The sequence below is a fragment of the Lagopus leucura genome, unplaced genomic scaffold (genome assembly GCF_019238085.1).
Source record: "Lagopus leucura isolate 7727_CA_CO unplaced genomic scaffold, USGS_WTPT01 Super-Scaffold_100001, whole genome shotgun sequence".
Taxonomy (NCBI): Eukaryota; Metazoa; Chordata; class Aves; order Galliformes; family Phasianidae; genus Lagopus; species Lagopus leucura.
The window spans coordinates 80,619,632-80,636,218 of record NW_024962262.1 but is presented as its reverse complement, the minus strand read 5'-3'; the positions used below and the strand labels follow the sequence as shown (position 1 = coordinate 80,636,218).

The following is a 16,587-nucleotide window of genomic DNA, read 5'->3' as shown; positions in this document are numbered from 1 at the left end:
TGACAACAGTGGCACAATGAGAAAGGTAACGTGAAGTCCTAATCTAGAAAACATTGTTATTACTATAGAGTCACCTGAAGAGGTTATCTTTCCCTGGAATTAAATAATGTATTTGTACCTGCTGCAACTGTTAGTTTGCTTAAACATTAATGCCTCAAAAGTAGAAATTTGGAATTTCTGTGGTTGTAGTGTGTTATTATTCATTCATCCTTTTTCCCACTACTGCTTTTAATGGAATATTTAGCTAGTTCATTATTTTTATAAAAGTAGTGTGTAGAAAGATCGGCCATGCAGTAGAGGATATCCACATGTGAATTAATATTCAAACATGGAAAAGACAGCATTGCCTGTCTCAAGGAATTGAATCCAAATTCAGGAGAAGATGGAGGTCAGGGTGTGTGCATGGGGTTCGAAGTATGGAGAAAACTAGATCAAATTTATCAACAGCATTGTTGATGTTGATGAGTTCAGCAGATTAGCAGTTTAGTCATTAAATGGTTTGGGGTCCTTGCAATAGAACGGATTTAGGGAGGGATTGTGTTTTGGTTTTGCTAATTTTAGCATTGAAATATACTGCTGTGTGAAGGAGTTGAAAGACTTAAGTTAGAAATTGTCTGCTTTAATACTAAGGAATAGTTAATAAAGGCTAACATAGGCAAGAAAAGGCAAGGCAGTTCCTTTTGCATGCAGGAAGAGAGTGATGCTGATGGTAATGAACTAGGAAAATTCAGCAATCTGCTTGAGAGCTGTTTGTGTGACTGCTAAGGCTGGACAAAGAGGAAACACTGCTCTGAGATGTGGAATGGTGAGAACCTAGACTAGAATTTTAACCATGAGCAAAGAAAGAAAAGCCTGTTATGGAGGTGTTATGTGAAAAGAATATTTGAGACATTTCACTAGACAGAAAGCTTGCCATGAGCCCCAAGTCAAATACATTGGTGCTTACATCAAAATTGTGTGACAGTCATGCCCGCAGCAATCAAAAGCTTGCATACAAAACATATTACACATCCATAAATGGATAGACCTAGCTCTTTATTTTGGAGAATGGAAGGGGGGAAAAAAAGAACTCTAATGGAGCTGAGTTTGTCTAGTTTGTCTTGTATTTTTGTTTACTAAACGAAATATAAAAGGAGGGTAGGGATAGACCTGTGTTGAATACCTGGAGGAAGCTGGGATGAGATGATAATAATATGGGTTGGTTAATGGACAGGCTAGCAGTGATTAGGGAAATGAAAAGAAACTTTAAAAGATGTTATTTGTACAAATGAGATTTCAAGAAAAAGTATCAGTTTTACAACAGTAATAGCACTTAACTAATTTGGCACAGAGCACTTACTGATTTTGCTTATGAGGAAGAAGGTCATTAGAAACTTCGAGTGTTATCAGTTGAATGAAAGGGTCGGAAACTCAAATCTGAAAGAACTTGTTGGAAGAACACTTCATACAATATGAACAAGTCTTTCAATGGCCTTTGAGAGTTGAAGGAGAATAGGACACTTGGAAAGGTAGCGGCATTCAAGTGCAGATTGCTTTTAGTACAAGAGAGATTAATGTGAAAAAATAAGAAGCCCTCCAGTCTGCTCTATTTAATGCAGTAAATAGTAGATGAGTTGAAATGCTCTGATGTGCATAGGTAATGTGTTGTCTCTATTTTCAGTGAAGCTGAAAATATGGGAACTTTGATGGACTCTCTAAAAGTAATTTCTTCCATAGTTGTGTCAGTATGCAAGTACTGTACCGTTATTACTGAAGTTCTGTTACTGAAAGCATTCACAGTGGGTTTTTGTCTTTTTGTTTTGTTCAGCACTGGTTCACTGAGCTTCCTCCTGTCTTAACTTTTGAGCTGTCAAGATTTGAATTTAATCAGGCTTTGGGGAGACCAGAGAAGATACACAACAAATTAGAATTTCCTCCAATTTTGTATCTGGACAGGTACAGTATATTGTTACCAACAAAGTCTTAGTATGAATATAAATTGAATTTCAAGAATTTGGTAAAATTGCTAATGTATCTAGTGAATTTCTGTTCTAGCTGAAAAAGTTGTAATTTCGTAGGTTTTAGTGACAGTTTCAGAAAATACACTTAGATGACAATTTAAGACATAATGCTACATCATGCCAAAACCTTCTTGTGCTTCAGTCTTTAACTTATTGCTAGATAGTTGTATATACAGGCAAAATACTCTGAAAAATGTCACTGTCTTGCAGTGTTTATTGGTCAGTTCGGGAAAGAGGGTGAGAAGTCAGCTATTTCATGGTGTTCCAGATAGACTGCATGGTATGAAGATACTCAGAATGTAAGGATCTGCAGCATCAGTGCATGGTGTCTGTATGTAGAGGTGAACTATCATCATGGCTTTCAGTTAGCTACTAAATGTTATTTGTGAGCCTAAACAGTGAAACAAGAGTATTGATACGTGGCTGCTACTAAAAGCGCTTAATTTAGAACTTTTCTGATATGTTTGTAATACGTGTATAAGACAAATACATTACATGAACAGAGCTTTTGATATTGGGGATAAAGTCTCTACTAAAAGGTATGGTGGGAGGCTTAATTGGCTTACTATTTACTGTTCAGCTCTGTTTTACTGTTTAATGTGTTGTAGGTAAAAGAAGTTCTGGAGAGTAATTTTTTAGCACTAAGTGGTGACCACGCTGGCTGCAGACTTTTGTTTCAGTGCTGGAATGATATGAGCTGATGTACCTTTGTAACCTTCATGTTTTACAGATATATGCACAAAAACAGAGAATTAACAAGAATTAAACGGGATGAAATCAAGAGACTCAAAGAGTATCTCACGGTTTTACAGCAGAGATTAGAACGGTACTATAGATAACTGTTCACAATGTAAATGTAAATAATGTTACAGGCTCTGTAGAACAGAATAACTCCTTTCAGCTCTATGCTTTTGACTGTAGTCATTTGCTCTAAATTTCACTGCTTTATCTCTTTTCTTTTAGCGTTTCCTTTGAAAACTATTTAATTACGGTAGTTGTGATGCATGAAACTTGCTAGGAAAGGTGTGCTTTATTTAATTGAAGTCAACCAGAAAAAAAATCCTTCTGCTTTGATTTTTATTCTTTTGTATGTGTGTGTGTGCATGTGTGCGTGTGTGTTTCGGTTTTGGTTGTACTTTTCTTTCTTTCTTTCTTTCTTTCTTTCCTTTTTTTTCTTTTTTTTTTTTTTCTTTTTTTTTTTTTGTATATGTGAGTGATGGCATTAATACATTTTATGGTTAACAGATATTTAAGCTATGGTTCTGGTCCTAAACGATTCCCCTTGGTAGATGTCCTGCAGTACGCCTTGGAGTTTGCCTCCAGCAAGCCGGTGTGCACATCTCCAGTGGATGACCTGGGTGCTAGTGCCCCCTCCAGTGGGACGCTGCCTGCCCAGACCTCACCCAGGTAAGGGCACCCTCCTTCCACTGTGAGATGCAAGCGATGTGCTCAGTGCAAACCCTGCAGCTGAGAGAGAGGAGAAGCAATCTGTTTCAACTAAGTGTCTACCTGAGGGTTACCAAAAACCAAATGTTAAAAATCCAGGGCTGTCTAATGCCCTGGATAATAAATAAGTACTTCTTTAGTGGACAACTACCACTTTTAAACAAAACACAAGAACTATGGTGCTTGATGGACCTAAACATCAGTACTTGTATAGTTTTTAACAGCAGGTCATTGTCCTTTGCTTACCTGAAAGGACATCTACAGTTCCAAACAATCACAATATTTGGTGAAGTTACTGTTTCCCAGGTGGAATGTATTAACAATTTGAATTTGGGCAGTATGTATGTGCTGCAGAGCTTCCAGGTTTCTGGTGTAGACTTTCTTTTACTTTTGCCTAAGACTTAAACTTTTCTCATTGGCTCCTTACATTTCTGACTGAGATTTTGAATTGAGTTTTTAAATTCATAATAGCCATAGTACTAGGGAGATAAATGTCCATTTATGTTATTCTTCTCATTGTTGCAGCTAGAAACTGTTAGTAATACTTAATAAAGTATTACTAATATATACTTAATATAATATTTTATTTATTTATTATATTTTATACTAATATATACTTAATATAACTTAATAAAGGTATCAATTAGAATAGGTGGACACTACCAATTTCTAACAGAGCTCTTTATTTTGCATTCTGAAAATAGGGTTCTAAGTTCTAGTTCAGTCAAAGTGTTTACATTAGTACTTCAGAGAAGTGAAGAAAATTAGTCTGAAAAGCTTTCAAAATTTTTTTTTTAATCTTACTAATATAATGCTGATATAACTACTGTCAATTGATTAGAAAAGTGTTGAGAGATACTAATGATTGCATGACATACCACGTCAAGAGTACTATACTTTGAATTCCTGTGTAGAAAATTTGTTATGTAAAAATGCAAATACTTTGACTTTTTTTTTGCCAGCCTGTAGAAATGTGAACACATTACATGGGGTGACATCTCTAAATGTTCTGTCAACTTTCTCAGCTACTGAAGACTCCAGATTCCTCAGGCTTTATCATGGTGCAATACCAAACATAAATAAGTAGTGGATTGCTAGGAAGATCTTCAGATTCATGTTCTGCCTAGGATTGCATAAACACCATCTTTTTTAATGGGAGCAGAAAAATCTGTAACAATTTTTTAAAGTTCTGCTGCTTTCGTACAGTTTTCTTATGTTGGCCACTTTGAGTTACAAGACTTGCTGGAAACAAGTTCAGATGGTTTGATACTAAATATTAGAGGTACTTTCGCTGTTGCTCTTCAGTTAACATGTGCTCTAGCTAGGTGATCAGAAAAAGAAAGCCTGCTAGGTATAAGGCATGAAAAAGTTGTTAAACAAAGAACTAAATTTATTGGATTTTACAGTCAATAGGCCAAAACCCAAGTTGCTGTAACTCTTCTGTCAGCAGTTTAGCAGTAAATGTTTTAAACTACAGTAATTACTTTTGTGACATTATTTGAAAGTGTTGAATAGTATTTCAAGTAAAGCAAACTGTGGCTTGACTGATCCAATTCCTTTATCTTTGATAATAGCAACCACAGTCATCATTGTGCTAACGTGTACATCACAAAGTTTCCAGCCATTATAAAGTAATCTTTGCATTGATATTTTCAGTGCCTTTTTTGGATTGCTCTGTTGGTAATTACCTTTAAAATGTTTCTATTTGAGTGAAAATCTTATTTTTATAGTTTTTATATAATTATATAGTTTGTGTACTTGCTGATTTAGTTTTGGTATTTTATGTTCTGAATGAATGCAGCGCAGTAGAGCAGCAGGGGCCTTCTTCTTCAGATGTTCCAAGCACATCACCTGTACAAAGATCTGTAATACATAAACCATTCACACAATCACGAATTCCTCCTGATCTGCCAATGCATCCAGCACCCAGGCACATCACTGAAGAAGAGCTTTCTGTCTTAGAAGGCTGCCTGCATCGCTGGAGGACGGAAGTAGAAAACGACACTAGAGGTATTGCCACAACCTGGAGAATGTAGTTGCAGTTGGAAAGGATTTATAGAATTTGGAAGGGAGAGAACTAGTGTTAATGTCTGTGTGTGTGATGAGTTGTTTGTTTCATACTTCTCTAATTGCTTCTAGGACGTAGGAAGGGAAGTCAGTTACACATCTCAGTAGACTGGCAGCGTGTAAACTGGAGATGCTGGGCATTGAGTGTAGTATGCATTGATGTTCTATTAAAGGTTTCTGTGTGCGTGGTAATGGAGAGAGCAAAACGAAAGTGGAATCTACACTGAAGGACCGTCTGCAAATGCGTTCTAGCTGTCACAGTGATATTGGGCTGGGCCTGCATTGTAACTTGACATTCTGCAGAGGTGTTTAAGGCAGAGTAGCCCCTTTAGCGAGGAAGAATTTAGCTCATTTCTGAGCAAAATCTTTTTTGAATGGATAGACCTTATGGTCCGTTTTGATGCCATGGGGAAAACTAATGAAGTAATTTTTCCAGTGGAGGTGGAGTTAGTTGAGTTTTAGGAAATGAGCAGTAATGGATCACAAATCATTGTCTGCTTTCATTTGAGATTTGGTGTTTGGCCAATAGGTAGTTAAGCAGATGCAGAAAATGTGAGATGTAGCTTTGTTTGAGCCTTTTATGAGAAAAAATAAAGATGTAGCCTGACACATTATGCAGCCTAATAGAACAGAATTTGTATTCTTATTTTTCTTTTTAGATTTACAAGAAAGTATATCTAGAATACATCGAACAATTGAATTGATGTACTTTGACAAAACAATGATCCAAGTAAGTATGTTTTCTGTATCAGATAAGTAGATGTTTTTGTCACTTCTACTAAAATTCTTAGATGCTTGAGAAGTGAGCAAGTATACAACTATTACATGCAGTGGCTTGAGAAATCTCATGGAACATCCTAGTGGGTTTTGCAAGCTTCCTGATTATGCACAGTCAGATGAAAGAGAACATTGCAGTATTTTACATATGACATGAGGTGCATATAACATGATGTATGTAAGTTTTAGCAACTTTGTGATGAAAAACCAAAGTAGGTTCCATCAGGTCTTTTGACTTGAGAGCAGAACTTTAGTTTTTATACAACAGTAGAATTTTCTCACCCTAATTCAACCTGTTTGCTAGGTAGTGTCATTTCCTTATGGTGACAAAACTATTATTTTCTTATGCTTTATACTCAATGTTTACTGCCACTGCAAATTGCAACTTCTATACTGAGATTTGGGAATTTACAGCTCCTGGTTTTAGTTAATAATGGAGTTATAATAATAATAAAGTTAATGCCAACATGACTCTTTTGTTTTTTAGTGTTTTTCCTTTGTCTGTTTTGTTAATCTAAGGAGAATTTTAGGGCAATTCTTCTGCTCTGTAATCAAAATAGCAATTTTAGAATGCTTTACTCTGGAACTGTGGCTCCTGTAGCATTTCTTGTGTTCACATGTTCATGTTCACTCTCTTAAACATGTTTAAGGGTGAAGCTTACTTCCTCTGCTACTTTCTGTTAGTAGCAAGAACTGTTGTCCTTCCAAGTTAGATCTGTTCATCTTATTTTTCCTTGAGATGTGTTTTCACTTTGTACACAGCTTGTATGTGGCAGCTGAACTCTGCTGCTAAGATTCTCAAGCAGACTCTGTAAGATGGCCTTCTTTAATCTTGTTACTGGCAGGCTTTTTATTTTTTAGCAATACTTGTGACTGGAAGGCTACAGTCTATGTAATCTAACACTAAAATGAAGAAATTTATTGTTTTCATGCCCAGTTAGATAGCCTTTGTTGGCTTATGTTTTCATAGGAGGAAACACATTTGGATGTATTTGTCCTATAACAAGGATACGTCAGCAGTCATTACACTGGAAAAATTAGATTATTCAGTAAAACACTTTTTTTCTAGTACATAATTGTAGATTTTATTTTATTTTATAAAAAAAAAAAAAAAAGAGAAGAAAATTCCATAAATAGAGGAAGATGTAGTTCTGCAGAGGATGTTTCTGTGCCACACCTGAAAGCAGCGATGTATGTTGCTAAGTGATTGTTAGGGGACCTTTTTTTAAAAGGGTCTCTGGACATCTGTTGTTGCCTTAGAATAGAAGGAAAACATGAGGAGAAAATAAGGAGCTTCTTAAGAAGTTCATATATGCTCTCTTATGTATTCTGCAAATAGAAATATTTTCCTTAAAGAGTCTAGTTTTGTGTTTCCAGACCTTATTGACTCAAAAATAAAAGCTCTTCCTGTAATTGTATTATTTAGAGGAGAAGATCAATACTGCAAATCTTCTCCAAGGGAATGGAAGAATATTAAGCTGTCCTGTTGGTCAGATATATAGTGAGTCAAAGGAAAGGAGACTGCTATATGCACTCACTTCTTTGCTGTTGTGCCAAAGTACCCATACAAATGAAAAAGTTGAGCTGCAGAAGAGTAACTTTCACTTCCAGTGTGTGATTTCAGACAGGTTCAATAGCTAAATATTCCCTTTGTGACATAAATTCCTTATTTTGCTTCGTCCTCCTGAATGGATAGACTCTATCAACTGCTTATTTCATTCCGCTTTTGTTTTCTTCCTTCCATGAATGTGCTGTGGGGGAAAATAAGGTGCCAGCTGGTGCTGGAGAAGCAACATCTAGTCTCAGTTTGTACTAAAGAAAGCTTCATAGCTTGTTTTCCCAGAACAAAAAAATACTGTTGTATTTAAAGTTCAGAGTTGACATCGGTGGTTGTTGCCCTGATACCACAGATGTCTTTAGCAATAACCTGTATGATAGGTTACTGTGCATATCTTAAAGAACGAACGTTCCCCTCTATTTTTGAAGTTGATAACGTAGAAACCAAAAAGGAAAAAATACACCCAAGTTGGCTTGTGATGGTGAAAAGGTTTGCTATAGTGACTATTCACTGAAGATGCTGAGACCGGTAGCTTTATCCCCTTTCGCTGGTTTTGCCATTCAGACATGTAACTGTCACTGTCAACTGGATCAGGTAAAGTCATACAATCTAAGATGTCACAATTACCATTTGAAAATGTTGTTCGTCTAAGAATGTATTGTTTCTTATCCTCCTACTCTTAAAATATTAAGCTGGCCAGTGATGCATACTGTGAAGTGTTCTTCTTGTCAGTCGTATTGTTAGCATTGCAAGGATGCCATTCTGGTTTTCATAATTTTTTCCATCAGGCTGCTATTTTGGTTTGGGGTATGTTCTTTTTGTTTTGTTTTGTTGCCCTGATATATCTGTTCTGTAACTGCGTGTGAAGAGGGTATTGAAGTTCCATTTCTGTTTCGTAAGTAGTAAGTGTAAGCTATGAAGCTTAATGCAGACTGTTTATTTGGTCTGTTGCCCTCAGCCTTTAGTTGTCATTGGTATATGGCACACTGTAAGAGATGCCTGTGTGTATCAAACTTGCCTGTCCCTCAGTCACAGACTTTTGGGGAGCATATGCCTGGAAACTGAGCATGGATGACTGCCAGTCAGCCCTCCAGAGCTGGAGGAAAGTAAAAGGATTTAAATTCACCCGGGATTGTACTGTTTTGTTTTATAATGAGGAAATTTTATTATTGAAGTCTCAGGAGACTTGGTTTACCATTTTTAATCAAGATCTGCGTATATTTATATGCATGTGCACAGACTGGCAATCTCTTTAAGAGAACTTTCATGTGGTTTTGATTAGATGTTAACCCCCCCCCTCAGCACATTCAGATTTAAGGACTTGCTTGAATTTCTTCTTGGGTTTGAGAGATTTACAGTGTGGTTTGGTCTCTGGGATGACAGTCTGTTTGACTTCAGCTGCAGTGCAGTCAGCCAGCTTTACAGTTCAAAGGCGGTTGCAAAATCTTCAGCATTTCCATATAGTCTGAAAAAGAATAATGAGGTAAAAAATAACTTCAGGGAGTTTAAGTCATAGTTGGATGTGTATTTATGGTTTACTGATTACTTTGGTGCTTAAATGAAATTAAAAAAAATAAATTACTGCAGCTTTTTAAGTAGCTGTTTTATCCACAATACAGACTTTTACTGCAATAAAAGTTGTCAGGTTTTTCACCCTAGCTAAGCTGCTATCATTCAGGCATAGCAGGGAAGATTAGTTTTTTCTATTATGTTGCATGTACTGTTTCAGGAGGTTAAAACAGGCCAATCACTAAGATACTTATAAAAAGCTTCTAAGTAAGGAAGCACTCATTCTACTCTTTGTTCTTCAAATTTCCAATGACTTAAGTAGGAGCTGAGTATTTCATTCCTCTTACTTGTCAATGAGCACGTGTAACATGTGATGCTTTTTACAGTGGTCCAAAAAATCATCTTCCTTCTCTGCAGGAGGATAAAGAGAGGATCTATTTATGTGCTCCAGCCTTCTCTTTGCAGTGCTGTAATGATACATTTGACATACGAGAAGAACAGTTGTAATTTTCACTGGAAGAATTTTACTCTTTGGAAATGGAAGTACTAAAAGTCCCAGTTACTCCTTTAAATAAAATCACTTTATAGCACATAGAAAGCATGAAGTTTATTACCTTGAATTCACATATACCTTACAAAATTGAGAATAAAGTTATTGGGTCAGAACTGGAACAAACTGTATATGCGCAAGACTGACATACTTAGTCTCTTTCTAGAGATACAAGAACAGTACGAATATTTAAGAAATTAACAGAAGAGGTTGTCTTGCAGTAAAGATAGCAGAGCAGACATTCCTTCTGCAGGCTTGCTCATGTGCTTAAGCTTTTAGCTCATAATGGTAACTCAAATAACTCAAAGTTATTTTGCATAATGGTTTGCTGATTTTAGCTTTTTGGTTTTTCGCTGTCATATTTTGATCCGGTTTATTTTTGTTACTTTTAATGTAGCAATTATTATTGATGGATAGTCAGAACAAAATGCTGACAAGGACAGTTTGATGATATTTTGTTTGTTTTCTTAGGTTCCTTATAGATTGCATGCTGTGTTGGTTCATGAAGGTCAAGCCAATGCAGGACATTACTGGGCATATATTTATGACCACCATCAGAACAGATGGATGAAGTACAATGACATTTCTGTGACAAAGTCAACTTGGGAAGAGTTGGAACGGGACTCTTTTGGTGGTTACAGGAATGCCAGTGCATACTGTTTGATGTATATCAATGATAAGGAACAGTACTTGATAGAAGGTAACGTAATGCTTATGTTTTCAGCATGATATAGAATTACTGAATGCATTTACAAGAAGAGCATTTTCCTGGTGGATTTCCAGATCTTCGAAACGGCTTTAAAAATTATTGAAAATTCAGTTTACAGTCACAGTTGTCAGTGAAATTGCTTCTACAGATTAAATAATTTATTTTCAATTTTCAGGTTAATAGAGATAATTGCAGTGTTCCTGTATTATTAAGAGAGCAAAATTAACTAAGTTTGCTAATTTCTGAAGATTTTGGATCATCATATGCAAAGTGTTTTGGTTATCTCCTGAAGAGTAGAATAGAAATAAGGAAATGGAAAGTGATCCTTGACATTAAAATCTTTTCTTCATAAGCTTTGGGACTCACATGAACTTTATTGGAGAGTGGAAACATCACACTTTTTGCAGGGTATTGAAATATATCCCTATATAGACCTACCACCAACCATATGTTAAACTAAAGAAATGTATGGATTTTGATTTTTCTTTTTTCAGGTTATGTAGTTATATGTGATTATAAGGCTCTTGTGAAAATACTGGGAGGGAGTGGAAAGTTCCTTAGTATGATATTTATAGGCCCTGTTAACATTTGTTAGGAGTCTGATTGAAAATGGCCAGATTCATAGAACTGTAGAATGAATCACAGAGTGGCTTGGGTTGGAAGGGACCTCAAGGACCATCAAGTTCCAGCCCCCCTAACACAGGTAGAATTGCCAGCCGCTAGATCAGGTACTAGATCAGATTGCCTAGGGACCCATCCAACCTGGCCTTAAGAACCTCCAGGTGCATTCAAAATTTCTATGGGCAGCCTGTTACAGTACTTCCTCACTCTCAGTAACAGATGACTGAAAACTTTGTTCCAGTTTATTCATGGAGTTAAATGCTAGAATGTGCATTTGTTCAGTTTTTAAATGAAAACTGATAATAACCTTGATGATTCTATGCTACCAGGTTAATGGTAGACTTGCAGCTATCAGGTTTATGAGCTCTGTAGTAATTTGGAGGTGGGTTTCCTGGGGGAACAGTTAAAGCTGATTAATCCTTCAGTACTTGATATACTATCACAGAATCATAGGGATTGAAAGGGACCTCTGGAGGTCCAGAAGTCTTATTGTTCAGAGTAGTAATGATCTGATGATGCCTGAGAATTTGTCCAAAGATTGAAAGAGCAATAGCAATATGTTCTATTAGTAGAAGAGTGCCCAATAAATGTTGAGAAAAATTAAAAGTAAGACAGTTTGGGAGATTTGATGTAGTATTACATGCTTTAAGTAATTCCCTTGAGAAAATTTAACATCTATTTTTTTCTCCCTATTTTTTGTCTGAAATATAATTTGTATTTTACTACAGAGGAATTTAACAAAGAAACGGGGCAGGTACTTGTAGGAATGGACACACTACCTTCTGATCTAAGGGATTATGTTAAGGAAGACAATAAACGTTTTGAAAAAGAACTTGAAGAATGGGATGCAGAACTTGCTCAGAAAGCACAGCAGGAAAAATTGCTATCTCAGATTCCCAGAGCTCCAGCACCCTCACCTGCTCCAGGTTAGCTGTTTCTGCTTGTTTGTAAAAGGAATAGAATGAAAAATCATTGGTTTGCATATAAATTGTTTAGCTGCTTAAAAAGGGAAGAAGTATTAATTTGTGTAATCTTGAATTTTAATTATTTACTTGACCAAGGTAACTGAATTTTAGTTTTTATTTTTTTTTGTCTTCTGTTTCTTTATCTTCGCCTTTTCTCTCCCAGTTTTGTGCTCATTTTTTATTTCGTGATTATTTTGCAAAGTGAAAATATATCTGGAATTCAATTGTCTGCAGATCATTTAGTGTACTACTAAAATCTACATAGATGCTCATTTATTTTCTCAGTTGTCCCTAACATGATTGATCATCCCTTACTCAAGCTTTAATGATCTCTAGTCAGTGCAGGTGTCATTGTTCCTAATGTAAAATTGTGAGTCAATTTGTATGAAAATGTTCAAAATGTCATAAGGCACAGACTGACGAAATGTTGGATCTGTGAATGATGTGACCTACCTGCATCTTGTGTGTGGGTTACCTTATCTGTGAGATGATGATCCAAATAAAACTGCTGAATTTAGAGTTTATGCTTCTGTTAACGTATGGAATTATCTTATTTCTGTCACTAAGTTCAAGCAGGAGAACCAGAATATTTAGAACAGCCATCAAGAACTGATCTTTCAAAGCACTTAAAAGAAGATTCTGTACAAGCGATCAATAAAGCTTTAGCTGAACAAGAAGATAGAAGTCCAGAAGCTATAATGGATACGGTGAGGATATTTTTAAGCTTGAAGTAACTCTTTTATTTTGCAAGTGCAAAGGATGATAGCTGGTCAAAGGTGAAGGGGAGGGGAGGAAAAACAAAAATGAGTGAAAATATATTTGTTCTTCAGGGCCTCTTGAACACTACAAATCCATCCAGAAAGTGTATACTATGTCAATGAACATAGAAGTAAAATACTGTAAGTAGGTGTACTCTCTGTGATGGAAGTACTTGCTGAGAGTGCTGTATATTGATCAGATGACAATCATATTTCTGCCCCGCCATCAAACAACTTTTCAAAATGTTAGGTGGCTCAATTTATTTTGAGGAGTTAACATTGACATGCCATATAAACGACTTGAGAAATGCTGTTTTAAACATTGATTTTTACCAGAGCAATTTGAGAATGTGAGTTATCTTGAAAGAGCTATGGAATTTAAAATAGCTTTCAAATAGAGTTTTTTCTGAATATTATGTTTATGGAAGAAAGTTCAAAAATGGTCAAAAAATTTGTAATATGATAAAACTCTTATTTCAGCAGTATTCTGTAGTTTTAGTGCAAATTACAAGTTTGTGAAAATTAACTTTGTGATTAAGCAGATGTATATGTTATAATGCTAATAAGAATTACTGTTGGGTGATACTGTTTTCACTTCATGTCTGAATAAATACTGATTGGAAATTGGAAATTAACTGCTTCATGAGCTGCTAGAGAAACATTTAAGTTCTTTCTTTCAGCAAGTGTGTCTTGCTTCTGTATATGAATAGCCAATATATTTGCCAGAAAAAAAATGTACCTTTTAAAGTGATATATTTGTCTGACTTGGAGCCATATGCCATGGAATGAGACATGCGAAATGTATAGTATGGCTTCTTTGGACACAGCTAGTAACAAATAGTGATACGTAGCGATACAAACAATTTAGATATGCTCAAAATTTCAAATATGTTTCCTAAATTCTGGTACGTGTTCTCTTTAAACAAAAGCAGTCTGGGCCCAGATAGTTTTGGGGCCAGCAGGAAAATTTTTTAAAGCTGTTGAAAATTATGTGACAACTTGTTAACTTTTCTACCTGAAATGTATTCTATCCCTTTTTCCTGTGGTGTGAGGAGAACAAAGGAGCATGCTTTCTCTGCTAAATCAAAATCAAAACCAGCAGGGAAATTAATCATATGTTAAGATGTACTCTACCACTAATAATTTAAGCTACTGCATACTTGGCTTTGTTGAGTTCTCAGAGCAGAGACCAGTGAAATGGGAGCCTGTTTAATATGAGTTACCTCTTATGTTAATGCCTCCTATACTTAGCTCTGTGATAGTATGGATGATCTCTGAGGGAGTAGCCATGCGAATATCCAGGTTGGGATAAAATGTCTTGCCTGATGCTATCCTCTTTCTAGGGTCTCTGGGTATCCTTCTGGTGGGATTTGGAAGAATCTTAGAAACCTGATTCCATGGATCAAGTTTCTCTGTTTAGGCTCAGTGTTGTATACAATCATCACCTTAGATCTTTGCAAGATAGTGGCTGGGAAACTGCTGAGTGAGGCAGATACAGGCCTACTTACCCCAGTTATTCTGATTTCTACTGCCTTGTTCTGCAACGAAGGGAATGGTTCTTCAAAAGCAAAAAAAAAAAAAAAAAAAAAGAACACCTACAATAAAACAACCAACAAAACAAACCCAACAATACAAAAACAAACCAAAATCCCACAAACTCTCTTATTTAGAGACATTATGCTTTTAAAATATAAAGCTGCTTCCTAGGTAATCTGAGGCACCTCTATTAATGGATAAGAGCTACCCTCTGTTTACCTGAATTTAGATTAGATAGAACTATACTTCCTTTGGAGTGTATCATCATACTCTTTAATTGTTCTACTTTCATCTTCATTCTGATGTGCAGTCACATTTCCTCCACTTTTTGTTTGTCCATTTTAGAAAAAGGAAAAACAACATCAGAACATACAACAGAATTATTGGTTACTTGCCACATGATCATTTGTGTCCATTTTCTGCCCTTTGTTCTTTCTATTTGTTTCTCTGCAGTCTTCCTTTGTATTTCTGCAGTGCTGGGTGGTGTAAATGGATACTGTGTGCGTTTCTGGAATTTTTCTTAGAAAATAAAGCCATTATGATTGCTGTAGAACAGCAGCACAGAATTCTTTCTGCACTCCGTGATTGCTTAGATTAGAGATGAAGTGCTGCAAGTGTTGTAAACTGGCGATCATAAAATGATAGACTGCAGTAGCTGAAATCATCTCCGTTCTTTACAAGCTTGTGTTAACATAAGAATTTCAGTGACTAACACGATCTTCCTTTGTATCTCTGTGCAGTTATTTCTCTAAAAAACAGACCTTTTGAGTGTAACCCACCTTTATATATTCTTTCTAATACTTTAATTGCTAGAGGCTTTTTGTGTTTTTTTCCAGTGCATCAGAAAATGTTAGCCTTTGACTTTTTGCCATTTCTTAGCATGAATTCTTCAGATACCTTGGTTATATTTAGTAACTTTTTGGTGGAGGATATGACAATATGAAAAGAAATGGTGGTTCACAGACTCATCCTTTTAAAAATGCTTTGAATCTGTTGCTGCAGAGCTGCAATAGTGGCATACTAGCCTATGAAGATGTAATTAGTGAATAAAGGAAAAAAGGATTTTTTTTTTATAATTCTATTTTAATTGTAAAATGTGCTACTTAAAGTAAACTGTAAATAACTAGAGAATATATATTCATCGTTTTTGTCAGAAATGTACTTCTAAAGTGCATTTCATTTTATTTGATCAGCCTGTTAGCTTGTGATTTTCTCTGCTGTGTGATTCCCCCTCCCAACACACATACTGATCATAATTTTCTTCTGCAGAGCTCTCATAATGCCTCAGCTCAACCAGCTCCTAACCAGCGAGTTGTAGAGGTGGCGATTCCTGATGTAGGGACTTTTGTGATTGAGTCAGAGGAGGGGGGTTATGACGATGAGGTACATTTGATTGCAATTGTGTGCACCGCTCCTACTTGGTGCTTTCTTGTGCTGCCTGATGAGAATTTTTGGCATGTTTGCACATCATGACACCTAACAAATTTGTGCATAACGATATGCTTAGCAATTCGTAACCGTAGCGATGTCTTAATTTGTAATGAAGTATGAAAGGAAAGCACTAGCTACTCTAATTGGGCACGCTTTGCATGGTGCTGTGTACACTGGAGGTATATTTGTCTTTTTAGCTGTGGAAGTTGAATGTTTGTGCTAGGCCAGATAATCCTTGAAATGCTAGTGGTAGCCTGTGGACTACTGCATTATTTTAAGAATATCAGGATAGAGAGTGGTGTTGTTAATGTTTGTGCTTTCTTGTCAGTCTAATAAAGGCAATGTTCAAGTCCAATCTTTTATTTGCCAATGTTAAAGCTTTTTAGACTTTGAGGATTTAGTTATCCACACAAATAATCTGAAATTGATATGAGTGCTGGAAGTGACTTTTTTCCCAAGCTTAAAAAAGTAAATTGTTGGGTTTTTTGCAGTTCAGACCCAGAGTGGTAAGTGTCCCTGATACTATTTGAGGAACAGATGGTAGAATCTCATTCTTGCAGGAAACAGTACTTTCTTCTGGCCTACTTTAACAACAGAAAGCAGCACAGCCAGGGTCAGTTCTGCCTTAACGCTGCGTATTCCGTGTTTGTTTTGGTTTGG

General features: G+C 36.1%; 1 protein-coding gene across 3 annotated transcripts in view; it reads left to right on the top strand.

Moving 5' to 3' along the window:
* The window catches only part of USP25 (ubiquitin specific peptidase 25), a 90,019-nt gene that overhangs the window by 59,347 nt on the left and 14,085 nt on the right, over positions 1–16,587 (top strand). For 2 of the 3 annotated variants that reach the window (XM_042866611.1, XM_042866610.1), the window contains exons 11-19: positions 1,808–1,935; positions 2,731–2,826; positions 3,246–3,407; positions 5,248–5,456; positions 6,173–6,243; positions 10,379–10,607; positions 11,966–12,163; positions 12,770–12,909; positions 15,766–15,879. In XM_042866611.1, coding sequence (XP_042722545.1) covers positions 1,808–1,935; positions 2,731–2,826; positions 3,246–3,407; positions 5,248–5,456; positions 6,173–6,243; positions 10,379–10,607; positions 11,966–12,163; positions 12,770–12,909; positions 15,766–15,879 — 1,347 coding nt within the window. The remainder of the gene's footprint in view (positions 1–1,807; positions 1,936–2,730; positions 2,827–3,245; positions 3,408–5,247; positions 5,457–6,172; positions 6,244–10,378; positions 10,608–11,965; positions 12,164–12,769; positions 12,910–15,765; positions 15,880–16,587) is intronic. The other variant, XM_042866612.1, reaches the window with a different exon arrangement.